The 25217-nt window shown below is 38.9% G+C and overlaps 1 protein-coding gene across 1 annotated transcript; it reads right to left on the bottom strand.

Moving 5' to 3' along the window:
• Positions 1-1518: 1518 nt before the first annotated feature.
• Positions 1519-25217, bottom strand: LOC132988270 (oligophrenin-1-like). Its single transcript, XM_061055557.1, has 24 exons — positions 24557-25217; positions 23346-23441; positions 22854-22915; positions 21397-21468; positions 20130-20231; positions 19934-20044; positions 19635-19739; positions 19425-19551; positions 19233-19333; positions 19005-19096; positions 16926-17004; positions 12932-12965; positions 12712-12774; positions 12088-12162; positions 10805-10889; positions 10309-10367; positions 9343-9448; positions 9036-9195; positions 8069-8213; positions 6890-7201; positions 6066-6213; positions 4403-4453; positions 2654-2693; positions 1519-2518 (listed from the first exon to the last, which is right to left on the bottom strand). The coding sequence occupies exons 1-24, from the start codon at positions 24708-24710 to the stop codon at positions 2513-2515; spliced, it is 2385 nt and encodes a 794-aa protein (XP_060911540.1). The 5' UTR covers positions 24711-25217; the 3' UTR covers positions 1519-2512.

Genomic DNA, 25217 nt, shown 5'->3' with positions numbered 1-25217 from the left:
AACCGTAGCTTACAAATCCTCTACAGGAAGCATGTTGGTAACACACCTCAGCCTCACATAACCTCTCAAGTGTTTTGAACTTAATGACAAAAAATAATCAAACTGGGACATATATCAAAATAAAGCTCCTATAAGGACCATTGAGAGCATCCATTTTGTATGACCCCTGTGGACAAAGTATCTCTTCACTGATCTTGTCCAGTACATGCATAAGTAAAGTGTTTTTAACAAGAATAACTCACCCTTGCTTACTTTTAACACTCAGATGTATCACTCACTGTGAATATTTGCTGAATAATTAGTGGAAAATGAAGAAAAAGGCTGCTCTTACACCTACTCTACAGCAACAACTGGATGATTAAAAAAAATATATAAGAAGTTCAAACTTTCAGAGCACAACACATCAATAAACTGAGCTATTTTGAATTGTTTTGATCTTAATGCTATGCGTTAAAATCTTTGAAAAATGGTCAACAATTAAGCCTTTAGTTAAAATAGTAATAGATTCCAAGAGTGAGTTACTTATTGTTATTCCATTGATTTCCATTAATAATAACAAACGTGTTTAGGTAAATGTAAAGCCAGTGGTCTGAAACATCAATGAAACATTGTGGTATCTGGAATAAGGCCAAACAGGTCTTAAAGACCAAAAGTAAGCTTTAATGTAACACTGCCAACTTATGTTCCACTTTCAGTTTCTACAAAATATATAAACTTGAATTCCCACTGAAGAAAGAAATAAGCTACTAAAATTGCAGCAGTGACATCTTTACAAATGTTGTCCTTTATACCGAAAGATGACAATTTACTTTGCAGACTTTTTAACATCACATTTTTTTTACTGCTTTGCAATTATCTCAAAAGCAACACAAAAGAGCATTCATTCAGTGGATACTGTTATGATAATGCGTTAGGAGGATTCACTTCAGTGTCTTTAGCGGTAGGCGTGGTTGGTAGGAGGAGAAGCAGGGTCAGTACTGAAGACACACCTGAGGGGGGTGTGGTGGCTCTATCTCTGTAATCTTCATTAGCAGCAGCTACGGAGGAGCCGGCGGAAATTGGTTTTGAGTCGAAGAGACGCCACGAGGGAGACGCGAGGACGCAAGACACGAGAGATTGAATCTGAAGTAACGTTTGTTTTTGTTTCAACACTTCACGGGTTCTTTTTGCACATGAACTAAACTGATATGACAGAGAGGGCTGGCGGAGGAGATCGTACCCAAGTGGATCGGGCTGTCCGAGTGAGCTGGTCGCGGCACATATGAGGATCTTGGCGGTGAGTCACCTACACGCACCCCTCAAACAGACAGGACAGTTGCACACATATTCAGGTAAGGTAGGATACACCTTCACGTTTACGCAACACGTAAGGAGAGGCATTAAGTTACGGGCTCACTGGCCTTAGCGTCAGGCGCAAGGATAGCATTTAGCGGTGGGTTTGTGTAGCGGCGTAACAATACATAAAAACAAAAGTCTTTTGAATGTTTAAAACAGTCCCTTTAAAAAATAAATACATGATTCAAATGATGAAACCTCAAGGTTTATTTTCTCCTTTCGCAAACAAATCCAAGCATAAAACATCAAGAAAATGGGTTACCAGAAAAATAAAACAAGTGTAACATTTACATAAAGATCAATTAGATTTAAAAACAAAGACATAACAAATCTGGAGTGTTATTTTCAAACATTGTAACAATTACGTTTGCTCTGTAATCCCAGCAATTCATCAATACTTTCAAGACCAACCTGTATGACCCAACCAACCAACCAACAAAAGGTAAAAACGAATTGACCGACAAGGCCGGAAATATGGGAATGTAGTGAATCCCTTTCTCATTAATACAAATGAACTATAAAATTAGCACTGGCATTATTAATATTACTATTAAATTGATTCAAATGCATTGACTGATTGATACTTGGAGGTAAAATACTTTTTTTAGTAATGCCTCTTAAAAAGGGACGGTATGATTGAATCACACTTTAGGTCTCATGTTACATTCATGGTTCAACTCTTTATCGACACATTCTTCATGACAAACAAGATAGTTTCCATGTAACTGTAGTTAGATCCAGTTCGATGGCAGATCATTACTCGGTGCATTTTGATACTTAGTCTAATGTAAAAAAAATTCAGATTTATAATGATCAAATAATAATGATAAAATTAGTGTTGTATGGTAGATCTATTTAATAATGCTAAATAAGAGCATTAGGTGGGCACACAGTAACTAAGATACACTTTTTAACACTGATGATTTAAATAAGCAGGGAAACAGTGCTTTTCTCCAAAAATAAAGTAATTGCTTTGAGACGTCATTCAGAAGTTGATTTGCTGTAGTGCTGACATCGAACAACAGTTTTATAATCTGATGGGACCAAATACATCCATTGACTTCTATGGAGCCTCTCTTCAGTCCATCTGATTTATTTATTCACTGGTTTGCAGTGACTCCCTCTCACTTGACGCACACTCTTGAGTCACTTGTGGCAGATGTAGTCTCCGTAAACTTTAATTCTGAACAAATAAAAACAGAGAACTATTAGAGCACCATAAATTAAAACTTTTTTCAGTCTATTAAACTCATACAACAGATATAATAGCAAGAAGAATTGGACATTATTGCAAAAGAGTAAATACAGTAAATCCCACCTCTTTTCTCACTGTTGATGGCGGCGGAGAGGCTGGTGGACTAAATTTGGAGAGAAAAAACAAATAAATTACATCTATTTGTGGTTTGAAGCTTAAGGCCACCACTGATCTGCCTTAAGTCACCACCACAGTTGTTGTTAAAAGCTGACTGAGTCTTTAAATAATGTTGGTAGTATGCGTTATACACTCATCGGCCACTTTATAAGGTACACATTGCTAGTACCGGGTTGGATCCCATTTTGCCTTCAGAACTGAGTTACTTCTTCTTGGTGCTGGAAACATTTCTTTAGAGATTTTGGTCAATATTGACATAACAGCTTCACACAGTTGCTGCAGATTTGTCAGCTGCACATCCATGATATGAATCTCCCATTCCACCACATCCCAATTTTGGATCTGGTGACTGTGGAGGCCATTTGAGTACAGTGGAAAAAAAGTGTTCAAGAAGTTCAGTTTGAGATGATATGAGCTTTGTGACATGGTGCGTTTCCTGCTGGAAGTAGCCATAAGAAGATGGGTACACTGTGATCATAAAGGGTTGGACATGGTCAGCAACAATGCGCAGGTAGACTGTGGCGTTTAAATGATGCTCAATTAGTACACAGGTACCTCAGTTGTAACCTGTGGTTATTTAAATTACTGCTGCCTTTCTATCAGCTCGAACCAGTCTGGCCATACTCGTCTGACCTCTGGCATCAACAAGGCATTAACGCCCAGAGAACTGCTGCTCACTGGATATTTGCTGTTTTTCGGATCATTATCTGTAAACCCTTCAGCTGGTTGTGCGTGAAATTCCTAGTAGGTTTGCAGTTGTTGAAAAACTCAGACCAGCCCGTCTGGAACCAACAACCATGCCACGTTCAAAGTCACTTAAATCAACTTTTTTTCCCCATTCTGGTGCTCGGTTTGCACTTCATGTCTAAATGCATGAATGCATTGAGTTGCTGCCTAGTGATAGGCTGATTAGTTATTTGCAATAACAAGAAGTTGAACAGATGTACCTATTAAAGTGGCCAGTGAGTATATATGTTAGCAACTCCAACAGCAAAGAGGTCAGCCTTTGCAATGAGCCTGGGCTCATTAGGCAATAAGACATAAAAATGATAATTAATTGTGTGTCACTGCTAACCTGTTATTATCTTTGGGGAGCTTAAAACTAACTATTTGATCCAAATATATTGACCATGTTTTGGATTATATAGTGTTTGGAATAGTCTGCTGAGAAGATTCAAGTTCTTCCAATGTGGGAGAACAACCACTATCTGTTTCCTCTGCCCAAAGGCCAAACAAGAGCTTTGTACGTATACACCTCCCTGTTAGACACATTAATGTGGCCTGTAACAATGACGGAGGACACTACAATAAATAGAGAGATAAACTCTCTTTGATAAAACTAAACTCCCACAAATGCTCCCACTCAGGCATTTTTCATTTACAGCACTCATCAGTGCCTGAGCAGGGGAGGCCTGCAAGGCTTCAACTTGGACTATCAGAGCAAAACATAAAAGAGCAGATGTGTGAGTCCACCTTGACAATTACATCATCAATGGGGGGAGTTGTACAAGAACAACAACCAGAGAGAGCTCATGTGAACTGAAAAAGTAACAGTAACAACAATAACTTAATGACTTAAAAATTAAAATAATGTAATAAATGCAACTCTACCTAATTATTCATTCCCCCTTGTTGTGGTTTTATTTACCTTTACCTACTGTTGAGTGAAAAATGAAACAAAAGGCCTTTACATACCTGCCAACTTGTCTGGAGGCATTCTCAAAAAATTTGGTTTTGGAGGCAACACTGCAGAGAAAAAAGAAAGCAGACTTGTTTGTATTGTAGATTAAATGTATGACTCATCCTCTATTTGAGATTCTTCATTTACTCGTTTTTGACCAGTGAGAACATGTCATTTGGTAGATTGGGCTTTTTCAACCCCCACTCTTTACATATAAAACATTGTACAAAAAATAAAGAAAATTTGTGTTTGGTAGATTATTTCTTTGTTGTAACAATGCTTCTTGGCAATAAATCTTATACCGTTGTCATGCCTGTCTATTTCTCTTTTAAATGGTGGCACATTTGTAAGGAGCATTTATTTGTGGGATAAGCAGCAGAACTGAGCAGTGGGTTGCGCCCATGAAAAACTTGCCAAATCTTCTCTGCTAAAAATATTTCAACAAAAAGCATCATTATCAAACACTGAATGTCTAATTTCAATCAGCTGTCAGGATCTTTTTGTTTGTGAGGATTTTGGCGCCCCCCTGTGGACAAAGTATGTAGTGTGATGTCCCCTTTAAAGTGCTGGTAATCTGGGTTTAATAATCCTTGAAAGTCTGTACCTGGATCAGAGTGATCCTATCCAGTTATTAATTGAACTATTTGGATAGAAGTGAACTGGATTACATGATCTTTAGTGGAAAAAAAGTGGATTACCAAATCTGGATCATTTTTATCAGGATTAAACTGTTTGAACACGGGCCCAGGAAAGACATCAATATTTTAAGCACTAATCCAATTGGCCAATATGCCCCTAATTTGGTTACTACATGAGATTTCTGTTTACAACAGTGACTCATTATCACAACCAGCAGATACATAGTAAATAGTAAGCACTCCCATTTCTGCTCTTTTTTTTTTTTAGACTCCAACACCTCCTGAGGAAAACATCTGGCTTTGTAGTTAGAAACTATGTTCAGCTGCTTTTTGTCAAGTTGACTAACACTGTAAAGTGTTTCTTTATTTTTACATTACAACTACAACTACATTAATAAACTGCCTATTACATCTCTTAAATTATGTTGAGAAGTGGGTGCTTCACCAGTAAAGTTGTGGTTACTAAATACCAAAACAATTAGCAGAAAGATGCTAAAGTGTTCAGAGACTAAAAAGCTGAGACAAACTGCAAGTATAATTCTGTAAGGAATCACAACTACTGTCTACTAGAAGTAGATAATAATTGCTATAGTGATTTGATTTGTCTTGAGATACCATGACCAAAAACATAATCCTTGCACTGTGTGCTTTTGACTTCAGTATTTATCACAGTAATCCCAATGGCAGAGTAGATATAACAGCCTGATAACACTGACACGATAGGGAGCATCTGAGGCTTCACTGCGCTCACATCAAAGTGTGACACTGATGTCATTGTGTTGCAATAGAAGATGTGATTCAGCACACCAGACAACATGTTCATTCTTTGATCATACAGATTTGAGCTCTGATTCCTAAAGCCTTCAGGGTTTTGATGCAGACCATTTCATTTCCACGTCTGGCATGATTTTAGGTTTGCTTCCTTTAAATAGTTTTGGTGGTTTGCTCGTACTAACAAAGCAGAGACAGTTGTTAAATGATTATCGGGTCTACATTTGCAAACTTTATAGAATCCATAAAAATGTCATAGAGCCCTTACTAGGATGTGTTTGTGCCCTCACTGCTGGCTGCACTTGGGGGCTTCTGTGGAGCAGGGTATCGGGAGGGGGGCTCAGGAGGCCTCACTGGGGGTCTACATATTGCATGTTTCTCTGTGGACCTTGTTCTGGTCAAGCCCTCAGAGTCACCTGTAAAACAAAACAATATAAAGCTTCATGTTACATAGAGCATGAGCAATTAAGGACTTGTAAATAACAAAGATAAAGATTAAAGGGCAAACAAATCAATTATAAACCGTTCAAACCAGCAACCGACTTTTTGTTTACAGCAAGAGTGTGTTCTTAATCATTGAGTAGAAATGCTTCAGATGATTTTGCACTGATTTCCAATTTCCTCAAAACACAATTCAGTTCAAATGAACAAGCTAAAACCAGACTTCTAGATTTGAAAAATGGGAAAAACCCAACTGCATATAACCAAAAGCTAACCAATTTCAAAGAAGCAGCAACTGGACATGTGGCAGCCCATTGTGTCAGAACAATGGACACAAGTGACATCTCTAGTCTCTCTTGCTCTAACATCAATGGGAAAAAAACAACAGATGAGTAGAATGAATTGAAGGACTAAATGTCGCTACGGGAATTGATCAAGGGAAAACTAGTGGATGAAATGTTCACAAGCTAGCTTACAATGTTCAATGTTCTTTTTCCAGGGAATTTTTCAAATATTCACAGAATGCAAACAAATGCTTTTTGACATGACACTACAGTCTTCACCCGTATAAGTCCTATACAACCTTAAAGATGTAATTTTTTACCAAGACTACTACTAAGTACATGCGGATAAAAAAAGAGTGGGTCAAACCTTCTCTGTTGGCTGGTGTAGCTTTAGGAGGAGGTTTCCGGCCCTGAAAGGACGGCACTCTGCTGACATAAACTCCAGACTCCCCGTTTGCAGCTGTAGAAGAAGAATCTGGCCTTTGCCTCGCATTGTCTGTCTTGCCAAGGTCGGAGTCTGGTTGTCTGTCCTTACGGCTAGCTGTTCTGGGCAATAACACTTGTCTTGGAGGAGGTTCTCTTGGAACGAGCGGAGCACTGCTTACAGGTTTTGTCCGCTGTAGGGGAACTGGACTTGCTGAGATTTCCCCGTCCAAGACAGGGCTGTTGTTCTGTCCATCTGTTACAAGAAACAACACAATGATTCATGTGGACCCGACTACTTAGAGAGGAATTAGTGTGATGTTAAGTGACCCAGGCCAGGGTCAAAAGTCAATTAAATAAAAAATAAAACACTTTCATAGGAAATAAAACAGGTAAAGGAAAAAAAAACTATTAAAAAACGAACAAAATTTAAGTAAAAGTTATTTAAATGGAAGTTACAGCTACCCACACTGCTCTTTGTTGGTTAAAGTACGCAAACAGGACCTGCTCATACATTCATAGCACGTTACAAAGTTTGCTTGAATCCTACAGAGACATTTATAAAGGTAAACCAAGTATAACATTAAGAATAATTAAACATCACAGAACAAAGGGAGCACAAGCAGCAGGTGCTCCAAAACGTATCTTTCAGTGTGTGACAGGATGAAGACAAACCCACATAATGAAGGGCTTTAGCAGACAAATGAAAGAAAATTATATGATTTAGCTGAGGCGTTGACAAAAAAGACTAATGTGAGATAAAAAATGTAGAGTAGAAAAGTTTATTTGTACTTGAAATATAAAAGCACTAGAAGAATTTCCTTTTAAACAATAATTCAAGACAATGAATAGATTTTGATTTGTTATTCTTTGACAAACAAATGATTTCGAAGAATGATACTCTAGAAAAAGATTTGATTGGCACACACGACAGTAAAACACATTTCTCTGTACTCCAGAAAATGTTAAGAAACGATCCTGCAGGTGTGTTTTGGTACAAATCTCTCCGAAATATAAAAATAAAAAAAAATAAAAAAAGAGACAACTGTTCATTTAGCACAGACAGGATGGGATAATGATGAGGATGATGATGACAGTCGGGCCAAAGGAGGCTAATAATTACTCTCTGTGTGCTGGAGGTGGTGACTAAGCGCTTGATAAACACGAGGTGGCCGCTTGGAGATTGTGATGGGCTGCCGCTTTCTCGGGGTGATCCGCGGGGGGGGGACGGGCGGGGCGGTGCTGTCCTCTGGAACATTACTGAAGATCTGTGATGAAAATAAAAGGTACAGTTACACTGGTTAATTTACTATTTCAGCTATAGACAGGCTGTAACATTACTAAATGAATGAGATGACATAAATTAATATACACGTATCTTTTTACAGAACAATGTTAAAAAACAACAACAGATTTAGTGACTTCATTTCTACAATGGCAAGAAAATGCTGGTGCAGTACAAAATTAAATGAAGAAACATTCAAGTCTAAATGTTAAAGAAATGGAGGTGTGCTTGTATTCTTTGTCTTTCTGAGATAACAATGAGAAGATTGACATCTATCTTATAAAGAATGAAGCAACAGCTAACAGCAGGCTAGCTTAGCACAAAGACTGGAAACAGCTACTCTGGTTAATGCAAAAGGTATTGTTGTCTCGGATGTTTAATGTTGATGTTTAAAAAAACATTGATTCACCATTTTATTGGGGGTGATGTTTTTGAATATTTTTTGATCAGGTCATGAAGAATTCATGGTGCCAGGCAGCTGGCCAGACCCAAATAATACCTTGTTTACAACTCTCTACGGCCATTTTTCTACTTAAAGACGAAACATTTTAATCAATGAGCTTCAGAGATGTTGGAAGGTTAATGCTATAACAGTAGCATTATTTGGACAGACTGTTTTTTACATTACCAGACTTTACTCTAAGTAGCTAACTAACTACGGTAGCACTGGTATTAACTTCATCTCTCTACATGAGTCAGCATAATTTGCCAAAATGTTCCTTTAAGTACAACAAAATGCAATCTTAGGATAGGCTTTTTCATTCTTGCCTGAGTCCAGGCACGGCTATGTTTCATGAAGTAGTACCTTTTTGTAGTCTTCAATCAGGATCTCAACGACAATATTTTGGAACTTGATATCCAACATGGCCGCCACAGTCTCCTCCTTTGCTCTCATTAGTGTGGGTCCAAAGATCACAGCCATGTTTGAAGGAATCATCAGGTTTTCTTCACTGTGACTACACACACTGTCAAAAAAAAAAACATCAGGTTGGGTTAAAAGCAAATGTAATAACACTGTTGGCAGAATAATTGAACTGATGTCAGTGGGAGAGCACACAATCCTGAGTGATCAGTTAAAACTTTCAATCACAAAAAAGCATGCTGCCACTTACTTGACCAAGTGTTTAATGAGCATCTCTAACATCTCCCGATTCTTCTCCGGTAGTTTGTAGGTTAGAATATGAATTTCACTCAGCCGAAAGTCCAGATTGTCCGACTCTGTGACACAGAGACAACACAGGGTCACCTAAAGTCATTATTTTAAAGTAAGGCCCATCTGAATCTGAACCATAAATATATAATATGCCCAAATATCTCTTTCCTTGATTTTGGTTTAGGTTTTAAAAATGCTTAATCTTAATGTAAAGTAGAGTAGGGCACTTGTAAAAAGTTTATGTAAGCCCCCATTCATTTCCTGAAAGACATTTCCAGGAAACTGAAGCCTTCAGATGTCTGAGTAAGACCCTGAAAGAATGAGGCTGCTGATTTTAAAGTCAAGGTCTTCTCTGTTTTACGATCACGTTATGTGACTGACAAAAACAAACAGGAGACTCAGGTTTCTATAAGTGTCTCCCAGATCGACCAAGTGTAGCTTGTAAAACTGCTGACCCTGCAGTCTGCACAGTATTGACGTACAAATGACTGTTTTGTATCCCGCGCCCAGATTACTAGAGCCTTGACTTTGCAAGTTGTACGAGTCCACAGTCAGTTAAGCTCAGAGAAATACATGAATGAAATCTTTCTTTTAAAGCAAGGAAACACTAATGGTATATTAGATGAGCCTTTAAGTGTATATATGTTTTTAAATGTGACAAGAAAGGTTGTTGTTAAATGATACAACATAAATATATATGCTTGGATAATGCCTGAAAACTGGGGGCAGTTTAGACAAAAGAGAAACATAAGACGTCTAAACATTTGTTTAAAGGAAATGTGTCGTGCTTTTAGACTTTGAAGGAACCCCTAATTAACAGACATAGCTTTCCGGTAGGTTAAAATCTGTAAGTAGAGTTTAAAAGGGGGACAAAAGATCATGACAAGACACACAATACTCCCTCGACTGGATAATCTCGACTCACTTGCAGCACACATGAGGTCTCTGTGTAGACCGTAGGTCATCAAAGGTTCGGACAAGCTCCTACAGATAAATACAGACTCTCATAAAAGAGTTCAACAGCAGTTCATCTTAATTCACCACGTCAAACACAGGAAAAAACAAAAAGCAGTCCTCCCTTGTTGTACAGTAACACCTGAAAGCACTCAGAACAAATCCTCCATCAAGGCTGCATTCGTTTTCTGAATAACAACAAATCATTGAAATCTGCAACCATCAACATGTATTTTGGGATGGGGCTTTTACATTAAGAGTTGTGCAAAATATCAAATGACACAGACTGGCAACCATCTGAAATGTTCTCATAAACAGAATATAAACAATAAAATGCATAACTGTAAAAATGTAAAATATTATACTTATTATACCTATTAAACATACTTAGCTCTTAAGTTAGGAACATGCATTTCAATCTGATGTTAGTGATAATGTGTTTATGTTATAGACAAAAAAAAACGTACCTCAGATAAAACTTAAGAGCACTTGTGATGGTTTTAATGTCACAGTCGCTGCTTTGCAGATCCACGTCTCCTGGGTTTGTAGGGTCTAAAAACAGAGATATTCACAACAAACAGGCAGAAATATTTAACGCCATGTTGTCAAATTCCTTGTTAAAAAAATATCCCGGAGTAATCCTACAGCTGTGTCAGTTATACTTAGTTATGAGCAATATAGGGCCTCTCTTTTTTTTATTTTGTTAAAAAAAGGTTTCTAAATGACGACAGACATTTTGACATGTCTGACGTCATGACAGAAAAGCAAAGGTGTAAATAATGAAATAAAAGCCTTTATTCTGTATAGCTAAATCAGTTTCGCGTATTATATTAATAGTTGCTGACTTGTATCTGTCATGGCTTAATTGGATGGTTGAACAATGCAAACGTTTAAAGATCATTTCTCATGTGGGCTGTTTAACCTTTATCAATTAATGGAAGCAGGAGGATGAGATAGAAAAAAAGCGGAGGAGAGAGAAGGGGGATGACAACTAGCAAAGTGGGGGTTATAAGGATTTAGCCTAAAGCTACCAGGGCACCTTGACATTGATAATGTTTGTTGTTACACTTGTGCTTTCTTCTACTGTAACAAGTTGAAACACATGCTGGAAAATGTTGAAATCTGCATGAAAAGTAGCTGTAGCTGTCCATTTAAGGGCAGAAAGAACAAGCTGTAAACGCAGCCATGTTTACTTGCTAAGTCAATATTACAAACAGTAGTCTGTTTCCATTGAGCGCTCTCATTTTCTGAGAGATATTTTGCTCTCTAACCGCTTATTACTCTTCTATGTTCATCGCTGATTTAGCTTGTCAGCTGGTCTGTTTGGCGCAGCGAGTAAACATTGAGTTTTTACAGCTGTTTACTGATAACAGCTCAGCAGCCCAAAAAAAAGCTGCTATGCAAGCGGGGGACCTCAACAATAAAGTTGTGGATAAGAAAATCAAAGCAATAACTGAAGAGCTGAAGGGAACAGTGAAGGGTGTGATAACTCTGAGGGTTTGTCACTACCAGAGATACATTTCACGTCATGTTTATTCATTTTATCTATTGTTTTATAAACAAATAATAATTATTTATTGGGACTAGCCCTGCAGAGCAGGAATGTTGTGAGTAAGCGCCCTGTTTGTATTTCTTGTTATTCACACAAAGAGGCTTGGTGTAAAGTTGCAGAATCTGTTTCGATGTGCGTCAAGGAGGAGACAAAGTCAATGGACAGATGCAGAAGATGTTCACAGGCATATGTGCTTACCAAAGAAAGCGTTTAAAAGCTTCTGCACTTGGATATTGCTGCCAACTGTTCTGTACACTCCTTCTTGATCGACTCCTGGAAAGAGGAGAGGGGGAGGTAAAAAAAGAGGGAGAGGGGGAGTATGATCGAGACAAACACGGGCAGTGGAAATATACCACATGCTCCTCTTCTCAACCTGCATGAGCCGAAATTAGAATACAGATGTTCCTTTCTGATTATGAGCATTTCTTTGAATCGCGTACTGAGCCAACTGTCTGAATCATGAGTCACATGACGTGTTTATGGGCTGAGCACTTCATTCCGTCAAGATTTATCATCCTGCCAGAGAAACTACCTCTCAGCAGGATAATAAGATACAAACACCTTTAAAATATGTTTGAGAAGTTAAAGCAGAGAATCATTGTCAAAAATTATTAGTCCGAAAATATCAGGCAGTGTTTAATATTCAGGGATAAAGATGTGATGATTAAAGTTCTGTACAACCTGAAATAGACTCTTATGATTCCAGACGAGAGCAGCCTGCAGTCATGGAATTTACATGTAACCTTGATTCAATAACTCCCCCCTCAGGGCAACGGACGCAACTAAAAGCAGCCCAAATACACCTGTGACTGGGTCCTTTACCTTTCGTTTCGATGTAGTTGATGCACTTTCGCACAAACTTAAATCCAATTTCGTTCAGTTCCACTGTAGAAGGAAGAAGGAGCAAATTTACCAGACGTCCATCATTTAAAGAGTGAACAAATTAAAAACAGATGCATTCGGTGACATGGGATGGAAAGGGAGAGCGATGACATGCCACATTAAATGAACAATACAACTTGGGTAATGGTGACAGACTTACTTTCCGCTTGCTTGTGGATTGGGGAATGATAGATCTGAAATGAAAAAAAATTGAAAGGAAATTGAAGACTGTGAATATATGAGAAAAATCTGTCTGGGCTTGGACGACTCAGTGATTAATGAACACAATGTGCTTCTTAAAACAGAAAAAGATAAGAAAAGCAGGTGATGATGGCACAAACCTATCTCCATAGAGATCTAGCTTTCCGGAGAGTTCCAGGTCATTGTTAGCAGATACAAGTTCAGTGTGAAATGATTAGAACAGTTACAATGCTGTGGTTTTTTTTCTGTTGACTGGTTGTGTTTGAAGCAGTTTGGATGATCAAAACCAGCACATGAATTTCGTCATAAACATCAGTATCCCCCCCCCCCCATTTCCTGTGTGCTCTGGGAATAAGTTACTCAAAACCGTCTCGATGTTCAGCAAAACAAAAATCACAAGGAGGCTATGCATCCAAATTTACAAATGTAATCTATGTATGCAAATGTGATAAAGCCACAATCAGATCAAGGAAGCACTGACGGTGAAGACTGAACTTTTTCTACCACATTTGAAGGACTCTTTCCATGTTTGTGGATAAAAGAAAACAGACTGAATGTGTTACTACTTAGATAACTTTGGCAACAAAGGGAAACATGTTGGTCGATTTTCCTCCCCTCTAATGACGAATAGGTTCAGCTGAAATCACAGATAACTCGTCTTGTGCAGACTGCTATAAAAGTCATCTCCAAACACTCTCTATGAACAGTCTGTTGTTAGACAGAGGCAGAAAATGGTGTCTCACATTCTTTACTCTGAGTTTCAGCTTTTACCCTCTGGGAGAAGATTCAGGGTCCCTCAGACCACTGAGACCAGACTGAACCGCTACAAACATTCATTCATGCTGATGTCTGTTAATATTCTGGACAACAGGTAATGTAGGATGTTGCCAAGGGGCCGTGCAATATATCCTTTTGAAGGGCAGCCAATTAAGGTGTTTAAAGGGGGCAAAAATAATAGCTAAAAAAAACGCAATTAACCTATAAAGACAATAAAAACAAACCTTTCACAAAAATGCATTTCACAGACACTAAAAACAAAAACCTGCTGCATGTTATTCTCCACTCTCTGTCTCCCAGATATCTGACTCTATCCAATGTTCTATCTTTACATAAATACATAAAAATCCCAAAAGTAAACCTGAAAAAAGAAGATTTTCTAAAAAGCATTCACTGCAGCAGTCTGATGTTTTACTTAGACCTGTCGAGTCAACATTAGAAAAGTTTATCCTGCTTAAAAATACACACTAACAACTTTTACTCTGTTTTGACGGAAGGGTTTACATTCTTGCCATGACTGTGTTTTTAAAGGAGTAAGTTCACGGATTTTAATATAATTACATTTTCATCTGGCAGTAAATTCTTAATGTTGTTATGTCTGAAACAACAGGTATTAGCGTCTTGTACTCAAGGGGGGAAATTACTTTGACTGTTTTGGTTCAAAAAACATGGGGCATCTTATAATATTCTATCATCTGAGCAAAGGGGGGGGGGGTTGTTCAGTTAAAGGGGGTGAGAAAGGACCCTTTAAAGGAACATTAAAACAACTTAGGAGCTTTATATAATTGGAACAAATTTAGCAACCACAGATAGACAGAGCCATTTTTGTAGTCTGACAAATACTATGTTATGTTTAACTGTATCAAATATAGCACCCAGAGTCAGTAGTATCAAAAGTGAAAACCGATGCGTCACTGCTCAGATGAATGGGGTTTCAAACCCTATCAAGTACGGCCTGGTTGCTATGCGGAGAAGGTCAGCCTGGTTTTTGCTCCCAGGGCTCCAGGGAGAGTTTTATCTCTGAGGTCGTGGTTAACCCATGTGAATGAGACCAGAACCGGTGATTATCTGACATTTTTATAGGACAAATAACTTCACAATCAATCCATTATTAAAAACAGTGGTGATTACTTGTCTTTATTGCATGAAACAGCAGAACTTTCCACACAAACAAAGACTCTTTGAAGGCACGAGAGCAGGGTGTTGATCTGGATCAAGGGTTATTATTTAACCACAGAAAAGTCCCTGCTCGGGGAGTGGTACTGTCTGAAAGGACTGGACAGTATTTTTAGTCTTTAAGTTTTACTGTAAAAAACAGGCTTTGAAAATGTACAAGAGTTAGAGATTCTATCTGCTTTTAATTGCTCATCTTGTCCATTGCTGCCTGAAAAACTAATGTGCAAAGCACAATGGAAATCTCTGCCATGCTGAGTGTTTTTGCCTGTCTGTTGGATAATCTAATCATCCTAAATAGCATGTCAAATCAAAGTCAAGTTCTTAACTCATACAGACCGACAGTAAGACAGAGGAGTGGCAGGACGTTTGTAATAAGATGCAGAATACACAGAAGCATCCCCATGTTCAAACAAGTACAGTGTTTCCCCTAGGTTTACAGCTTTGGGGGGGTGGGGGGTGCGGGCAGACGGACCCCAACACAAACACTTGAAGGACTCTTGGTGTTCATGCGTTACTTTTAACGACAGCTGTCCTGTTCTATCGGAAAGGTATCCTTAAATGACTTCTTTCCCTGATTTCCGACTCTATCCACTATCCATATTTCTACAATAAAGGCACAAAAAGCCCCCGAAAAAAATCTTTTTTTTTTTTTATTAACTTGACCTTCAAGGGGGCGGGGGGGGCGGGCCGCCCCCCTAATATAATGGTAGGAGAAACACTGAAGTAACAGCATGCACTGGCATACTGCAGTGTGAGGCCCAAATGAGCTGATTTGAAGTTTCCATCTGACAGAGGGGAGAGAAGCGGTGTTGCACTTTATATTTCAGTGACACAGAAAGCCAAAGGGCATTGAGAGTGTAGCAGAGTGGCAGGAGAGATTATCCTAAAAGACCACAGAGTTTATCCTGGCTGAGGGCTCACAGACATGGTGATTCCATGTGGAAGATCGTAGCTTGAGAGTATTTGGGCGAAGTGGTTGGAAAAAGCTCTTGTGAAACGTTCTCGATGCACAGAAGTCATTAGGGAAGTTGCACAGAAAGAGGGCGAAAAGTGTGCCTTCTGTTATTTTCACATCCTCTGGCAGTGGCTGACATTAGACCATAACTCACACGACATCTGCCGCTAAAGCATGACATGAAAATGCAATCTGACAAGAACTGCAGAGGAATCCAAACTGAAATAAAACTTGTGTTTAGAGCCCTGACCAAAAAGCAGAATTAAGGGTTTGAAATTTTGCTAGCAAAGCAAAATAAACCGTTAAGGCTTGAAAACTTTGACAGACAATTTCCACATGCACATAACTTTCTAAATTCAGACACAAACTTGATTTAATGAGGGGGAAAATAGATAATCTGAAATAATGTAAACTCTGTTGTTGCTTCAAAGGGCTTTTAAGGTTATTCTCATGCCATCACTTAGTCGTACACTGATGGCTTTAATGTGCCTCCCACATATCAGTTTTACAAAAAACCTTGACATCATTTATGTCTGCAGATCTTCACAAATGTTGTTTATGAGTTATTGTGTGTCTTGTGAGTTTTACATTAAAAAATAAGCATGACAGCAACAACATTATTGTTTCCAAATTCTATTTTTCTCAAACAGCAGACCAATAATGTTCTTTATTGTCTCTCGTCTGACCCCATCTTTTTCTCTTACGGTGTTAAGACAGGATGATTTTAATTTAGTGCAATCAAACAAAGAAGCTGCAAACGCTTTCTCAGTGTAGCTTCTTCCTAAAAAAACTAAACTTGTGATTACGAAACTAACTACCTGCCAATAATTAGAGGCAGTATTTCAAGAAGAAGAAAAATAGGCCAGACTTGGAGAAACTCGGCAGATTTGAAGTGGAAACTGGCTCTGGGAGTTTCATGTGTCAACACAGTAGCTGACTCCACATTGCACTGCCGATATTCTGGCAGTGAAGTCGTTCTCACAGACTTTTTATCAAGGAGAAGACAAACCCACAAAAAGATTTGTTTAATGAGAAATTAACTCACAGGCTCTTTTCCATCCATGGCCTCCATCCACAACTTCCTCTCTCCGTCAGAAAGAGCCTGGAATGTGACTGGAGCGTTTCTATGGAAACAGAAACAAATGCCATTAAATAGGCAAAGGTTGCCGGTAAATTATTCCGTCGCAGGATGCGGTGCTATCGCATCCAACCATTGTGTCTAAAACTCGTAGAAATCTCACAAAATGTTTTATGCAAAACAGGTTAGAAAGAAATCTGAAAAACAAGAAAAAAGGATTCTGAGCGTTTCATATTCCTGTGTGTGGAAAGATGGCGGTTTAAATGAAGATGAATAAGACAAGCATGATGAGATGATGAAACTCTATTATTGCTTTCTGTGTTCTGTAGAAGACAACAACATGTGGTGCCAAGTTCTGCAGCGTGTGGGTGACTGAATCAAATGTTAACTAACTGTGTTACAAGTTGAAAGCTACGTCTGCCAACTGCACCAATCCAACTCTTCCAAATGTTAAACTTTTATACATCCACAAAATAATATCTATATCTGAGAAATGTAGGTGACGTGATCGGTAAAGAATATCTTAATGTGTGTCTATGATATAGACTATTTCTGACTTCCTTTTCGTCTGTAAAAGTTATTTCAGAACTCTCAAACACATCTAATATAAAGTCCAGGAGTGGACCGTAACATTAGTCAATGGACACATCACAAGAGCTACAGTATCATATGTAATACCAGGAATGAAGATCCAGAGTTCAAACCTTAAATTCTGTGAGATCACTACAGCAGCTGTAACGCAATATGAAAAGGAGCTGAAAAGTATTTTTGAATGAACAAACAAATAGCTGAATAATGTTGTGTTAAATAGAAACAACCCAGTGTGTTTTATTTATAATTATTTAGAAACAAAGGCCAACAGTCATGTATGTTTTTTGTTGATTACTGGCAGTAATGTCATGTTACTAGTAAAGGTTTTTCTGCTGTAACTCTCTCATTACCTTTGTCGTCTATTTCAGCTACTCTGAAGCTAAATGTTCTCAAAAATCAAACCATTTGACTAAAAGTACTGACGTGATGTACAGAAAACGGTCAAAGTAATTATTCTGTTGTATGCAGACAGAACCTAAACAGAAAAGTAACACATTTTCTGTAATGTAGCTGCACTATGATTGACTACACGTTCCTCTAGGATAAAACATGTTGCGTTTTAAAACATATATATTTGATACTGAGTTGAATGTGCTTTGATTTGAGAATATGTATGTAAAATGTGAGAGTATGTTATTAACAAAATGTGGTCTGAGCAGGAAATTTACAAAAGTGTGTGTACTGTGTTCAATCTCCACAAAAAAGTTGAAAAAAATAAAAATAGGAGTGTAAATGTTTTTTCCAATTATAAAAACAATCTTGTTTTTCCTGATTAATCTTCAGCACTTACACAACTGTATCTGAATGGGTCACCTCAAACAGGCAGTCACACACTAGTGCACACTGTCCCTCTCTATCCTGTGTAGAGCATTCACTTTTTCTGTCTGTCCTTCTGGAGACATCAGAGGTCAGAGGTCAGGGTCTGGTCCTACCATTTGGGGGATTTCAGGGACTATCATACAGGCAGATGGCTCAACTCTAAACAGCTTGATCCGACAGCGTTATCTTCTACACTAGACAGCACTGCCACCTTCAGTTTATCACACAGCCAGCTCTTTATTATGGTGTTATTCAGGTCACACACTAATTGCTCTTCATGCAGAGGCTCTTTCATGCATAATTCAAAAAGTTAAAATATAACCCGCCAGCCTCCTAGTATTGCCAAAGACTTCAAGAAACCCGAATACAACAGAGCTGCTCAAGTGTCTATTCAAATTGATTTGACCTGCTTGTTAAATCATGAGCTTGTTGTTTTCCTTCTTGTGAAATCACTAAATCTGCCATCTGTTTTTCAGCGTGCGCCTGTTGCTCAGGGATTGTTTGGGCTACAGTCCATTTAGCCCTCACACTTTGTCCTTGTGAGCCACCTGTTCAACTCGACGCCTCAACCTGTTTATCCCACAAGGCTCTTTAGTTGCTTCATCTTGCGTTTTCCTCTGATTTGTTTGTGCTAACCTCTCATTTGTTTCCACGTCGAAGCAGAAGCGCTTGTCGATGGACTCGGTTTTCCGGCGGATGCAGGATTTCATCGTTAGCTGCGTGGGGCCCTGGGGAGAAAGAGACAGATTTGGGAAGTGATTGGCCCATGTGACTATGACAAAAAGGGCAAACAGATGTTTGTCTGAGGTTAAAAAAGTTGTTGAATAAGCCTTAATGTCACACAGTTCTCTTCTATTTAAGCACCTGTTTAGCTGTGGGCTTCTGCTCGCAGGGCACCATGAACAGCAGCCTCCCCTCCTTGAGATACTTGCAATAATATTTAACCCATGACACACCCAAAGCCCCTGTAGAGACAAATATAAGAAACAGGACGGGCCTCGTTAGAGAGCGTTCATGCAAGTGGGAAGCTTCTTCATTTACATCTTGTACACTTACACTTCTCCTGACAGTATAGATAACCCTCCATGGGTTGACTGTGCATTTTACAGATCTGGGACGGGTGTTTCATCCTCTTCATCAGCTCCTCCATCTCCTCCCGAGTGCTCTCATAGTTGTTTCTTGTCTGCAGGAAATAAAATAAAAACAGACAGCACTGTAGCTCAAGGAAGTTGGATTAAATTATATTCAATCTGAATGATGGCTTACATTCTGCAAGCTGAGTTGCAGTTCTTGCTTGTAAGGCATAAAGTCCTGAGTCATCTCCACTGTCAGGTTGTTGAGCGTCAAAATGCTGTGAAGGAAAGCCAGCACCTGTCCAACCAAAGCAGGAGTCACATAGTTAAAACAAAGCCAGAGCACAAAGGAACCAATGTAAGAAATTAAGAATAACTAGTGGGATTGTTTTCATCTATCATGTTCTCGCTCTGTGTATTTCCTCATTGTGTTGTTACAGGTTTGTGGTCACACACACAGAGGAAGAGAGGCAGACCTCCGACAGAACTCACCGGCTCCACCACATCAAACTTCTTCCTGTCCTGAACCTGATGGATCTGATACACGTACTCCACCGACGATTCATAGAAGTTCACTCGCTCTCTGTCCAGGAGTTCATCAGCCTGCGGTAGAAATTTAAAAGAAACGTCCAAATTGTGTTTCTCTCTTGAATATCTCACCAACCAATGAGTGCTTGTTGTACTTCACCTCATGCAGTTGACTCTCTTTCTTCTTGCAGGACAGACTCAGGTGTTTGTCCACCTGGGAGTAATACTTTTCACTGTCTTTCTCAAACCTCTTCCTCTTCTCCTGAAGGACAGAATTGCAAAAAAGAATAATTAAACCAGGATCACATTAAGTTTGTTTGGGTTTCCTGTTCCTGTAGATGTCCATTCAAATCACAATCAACTCTTGGAAACCATTGTGTTAAGACTGCAAACATGGGGCGTCTATGGAAGTGGTTAGTTTGGGCGCTCCATGTACAGAGACTGAGGCCCTAGAAGCGGACGGCCCGGGTTCAAATCCCACCTGAGGCCCCCTATCCTGCATGACATTCCCCACTATCTGTTGCCCAAGTTTCTGACTCTATCCACTGTCCTGTCTCTCAATTAAAGGCATAAAAAAGCCCCAGAATACATCCAAATAGTAAATTCTGTAAACAAGTTCAAATCATCACATTTCAAACGTGTAATTTGGGTCATTGAGGGGGGCGCTTGTGAGAAAAGACTGGCAATTGTTCCACTTAATTTGAACACTTTGACTGTTGCTGTTATTACATTTCACTTTTGTAAAGCTGTGTTTTCACTTTTTGTAAAGGACAGGAAGTCCTTCTCTGTCTCATCAAATGTTCTAAGCCAGCATCAATACTTTTTTAAAGTGGGTGAAGAAAAGAGGATATGTTGTAAATATGAACTACTTCCACATGTTATGTAGAGCCTGCACAACGTTGTATATCTAAGGTGTAGTTAAAGATACCCGTGAGGGGGAATGTAAGTAAGTCTTTTCAGTCAGCAGAGCAGAACCAGAGAGAAACACAAATGTCATGTTGAATAATTGAGGAGATATCCTGTTGCTTTACAAGTGAAATTAAGTATTGGTGAATGTGCACTGAAGGGGGGGGTCTCAACTTTTCTTTGGACTACACATTTTAACATGTGAAAGTCTTAGAGAGGTAGTAGAGATCATGATAATTAAAGTTTTTATCTATAATAATCTACAATTATTAATAGATTTTAGGAAGTGAAAGGTCCCGTTTGTTCCCTCTCCATGCTTAAAAAAATCTGAACATGTGCAGGACTCTGCCGGTGTAGTAAACGTCTGGTCTAATGTATAACGTTGTGTTGTTTTGCAGCTTTTGTTTTGACCAGGGGTCTCTTGAGAATGAGACTCTGGACCTCGTTGTTCTGTCTTAATAAAAGTTTAATTAAAAAAAAAAAGAAGAAGGAAAAAAAGAGGAATCAGAACCAGCACTCACTTTTGTGACTCCCAATTGCTCCTTTCTGAACTTTTCCAAGGGCTTGATGAGCAGATCAGAGGCATTCTGAACCTGGACAGACAAACATGAAGCAGTAGTTAATGTGGATGTGGAATGTAAATACACATTAACACACTGGATTGCCATTAAAACGACACGCACAACATTAAAAGGTGAAGTGGATTATCTGTGGGGTGAAGACATGTGTATTTCGGTGTATAAAAGGGGGTTAACTTGTGGAATAGTTATGATCTGGAATTAAGAATGTGGTGCTCACTTTCCAGATTTACATTTTTGTTTGAAAAAATTGTGTTTAACAAGTATAAAAGGCCTGTTTGATTATTTTTTTGTGTGTAGAAATGCCGTTTGATTTTGTTTGCTTCATTTGTTTTGTTTTGATTTGTAAGAAATGTTTGGATCAATTTTTGTTCTGATATGTTTTTTTGTCGTGCCTAGTCTTGCCTAAAATAATAAGATTTGAAATAAGGGTAGGAATAATAAGCTAAAGCTTCAGCCTACACCTTTTCAGTCAAATTTTTCTTCTCATCTTTTCTTGAAAGCACCTGCCTTGTAATTTTTTTTTATTTTTATTCTACTATTTCTACGCATTTCTTAATGGAAAACTGTACATGTTGACCGAAATAAAAAAAATCACTACTACTACATGCTTAAAAACGTGTTGAATTCAATATCTTTCATGTTATGAATACTAATCTCCCACACCATGGCAACAATGTGGCAGATGACCTCCACTTTTAACATAAGCTCACTATCCAGTAAAGCCAGTCTAACAGGTAAAGCTACTTCTAATGACACGACCGGATTGCTGAAGTGTAAGCCGAAGTGACGCCACAAAGAAGATTCGATTGTGTTTTATCTGGCATGGTGAAAGTATAGCGAGTGGGGAAATCTATTAGTTATTGAAAAAAATAAAGATGGTCAAAATAATGAGTAAATAACAAAAGATAGAGAATTAAATTGTACTACATACATATACGATGTAAAAAAGTGTTAAAAACAGAAGACGTGATGAGAACAACCGGAAAATGTATCAACACACAGGATACATAGAACAAGAAACAAAAAGGGAACAAGCAAATCAAAAGGGGAACTGAAAGTATAATAGCTGAATTTCCCTTAACTCACACACACAAGGCACACACACAAGGCACACACACAAACACACACAAACACACACAAAAGGCGCACACACACTTAAACACAGGATGAAGGTGTGTTTGCGAATCTTGGAATTTCAAGAACCAGAGACATTGAATATCTGGTATACACCACAAGGTGTTGATACTTCATAACAAACAGAAAGTCAAACAGAGCGTGCCAAAAGATGCATTCTAAACTGGTGTAATCTTCAGCGCAGGATGTGTTAATTGAGTTTCTATCAGCAGCAGAGGGTCAAATAGGATGCAGAGTCAGCGTGGAGGATGTTGATAACCCACCAGCATCATCCTGTCGTGCTCCGCTTCCTGCAGTAGTCCTGCAAACTCCTGAAACGACTGAGCTGGGAATGAAAACACAAAGATGACAACCAGAATGAACACTTCTCTTAATGGTCTGACGCAGAAAACACAACTGGAACTATTAAAAGAGAAATCCCCCCCCCCCCCCCCCCCCACTTTCATCAGAATACACTTTCTGATGATGATTGAATTCCCAGCTACTTCAAGGACATAAGCTCAAGTGTGTGTTATCCAAAACCCTAACCCTTTTGTTTCCAAACTCCTTACATCTATGATTCAGAGGAATCACAAACTGGCTGTCAACATGTTCTTTCCACTGAGGTCAAATACAGGAAGACTCATCATAACCTAAAGTTTGTTATGAATCTATTTAGTAAATAGTTAACTCAGCGGGAATAAGACATGACATTTCCTGCAGGCCCTTTAGCATTCAGTTCAGCATTAAAAAAAAGAGTGTGTGTGTAGTTTTACCAATGTTGATCTCATCGTCAGTCAGGGAATCACCGATGAATTCAAACTGGAAATCTCCGAGAGTCTGGGAAAACTTCTGCACTGCCAGAGAATAACCTATAAAAAAAGAAAAAAAGAAACAGGAGGCCATTTAATATATTGTTATTGTCAGTGAGGCATTTTGGGCTCAATTTAAGAGTCTACAATAAACAATCATTTACAGGTCTTTAAATTCGACTCAACTCTTACAAATATAAGTCTATATCAGGATTATTTTTTATTTAGATATTATTATTAGTAGGTGGGAAGAAAATAGATCATCTGTTGTGTTCAGTAGCACAACAGCAGGCAGTACACAGTGTGATATAATATTCCTGCTATGACTGAGCTTTACAGTCAAAAACGTCAGTCAGATCAAATCTGACGCGCATTTCGCCTGAAGGACACGGCTGACATCTTTGTTAGCACACTCAAATCCCTGAAGCAGCCCTTTCACATGTTTATTCCTCCTGTACCTGTGCCTTCTTTATAAGGTTTAGTTGTAAACAAAGTGCGGCTCTCACATTATTGCAGCGGGAGATGGATACAAAAGTTGAACAGAACACAAGCAGTGAGTCCTACACACTGGATGGGAGATTAAATTGACTTTCATGAATATGTGTTGGTGCATCTTGCACTCGTGACCTCTGACTATTATCTGAGCTGAATATACAGTGGGACCCTCAGCACTCTGCAGCACCTACAATGACAGGGTCTGTTTCGGAGGTCAAATGCTTGTAATTGCTGATTTGGACAGCAGAATAATTTCTTGTTGACTCAAAACTCAATAACAAACCACAAGTTTGCACCTTGGTACGTTGTGCTGTGACTGGCTGTGGAAACTACAACCAGCAGCAGAGGGATTATAAACAACATCACACAGAGAGGAGAGGATAGATACTGGACACATCCTGCAGGAGGAGGCAGCTGTGTTGCTTTTTGTGAGCTGGTCATACTGCACATCTGCATCAGATATCTGTCCTTTCAAAGCAGTTTGTTTGGTTTTCTCCCTTTTGAGCACTAGCACCTCCCTGATTGTGCTTTCCCAGCCACCCACAATGATCCTATAGGCCATTTGAAAGGCCCACTGATGCTGACCTAGTCTCCAGCCTCATCCCTGCATGCGATTTGGTTTTTTTTTAAAAGCTGTTAGTGACCTAAAAATAAGAGAGATCACATTGAAGCAGGCTTACCATTGATTGCAGTGATCACACTGTTGCCATCTTTTATCAACTCTTTGAGAAATTTGCCGGTCCTCTCCAGTTCCACTTCATAACACTTCAGAGTCTCCCTGAAGTCCGGACTGTCCAGATAGCATTCATTAAACTCCAGAGGAGGATGCCCCATTTTCAAGACGACCGGGTTTTTTTAGACAATAGAGGCACTGAGTTTGTTTTAGTGAGCCACGCAGCCTACGCTCGTCTAATGCCCACTGTTCATACTGCTCTCTCACACTGCTCTCTCATCTGCAACTAGGAGCACAACCCGTGGTGTCCGTGGGAGCCTGCGGCAGCTACTGCTCAGATATAAAGTGAACCAAACAGTGACGAGACGAGAGTTTGGTTCACTTCCTCCTTTACCTCGTTTGACACGCTGTTCAAATAGTAATTTAATTGTATCCTTCGCCTCTTTGACACTTTTTCCTTGTTGCAGCGTCGTGATTAGAACAGCGGCTTGAATCCTTTCGGACGCGTCCCATTTCGAAATATTTCAGACTTTCATGAGACCTAATCCTGACCTTTACGGGAATTTCTGATCCATTTTTTATTAGTCAAGTGATCAGTACACCATAACATCACTAAATTTATGTTTGTAAATATATAAATGTTTTAAATGATATATCATACTTGTTAA

Source organism: Labrus mixtus, chromosome 14, assembly GCF_963584025.1.
Source record: "Labrus mixtus chromosome 14, fLabMix1.1, whole genome shotgun sequence".
In the NCBI taxonomy this organism is placed as follows: Eukaryota; Metazoa; Chordata; class Actinopteri; order Labriformes; family Labridae; genus Labrus; species Labrus mixtus.
Note: the sequence above shows the minus strand (reverse complement) of the source record. Positions and strands in the feature narration are given on the sequence as shown.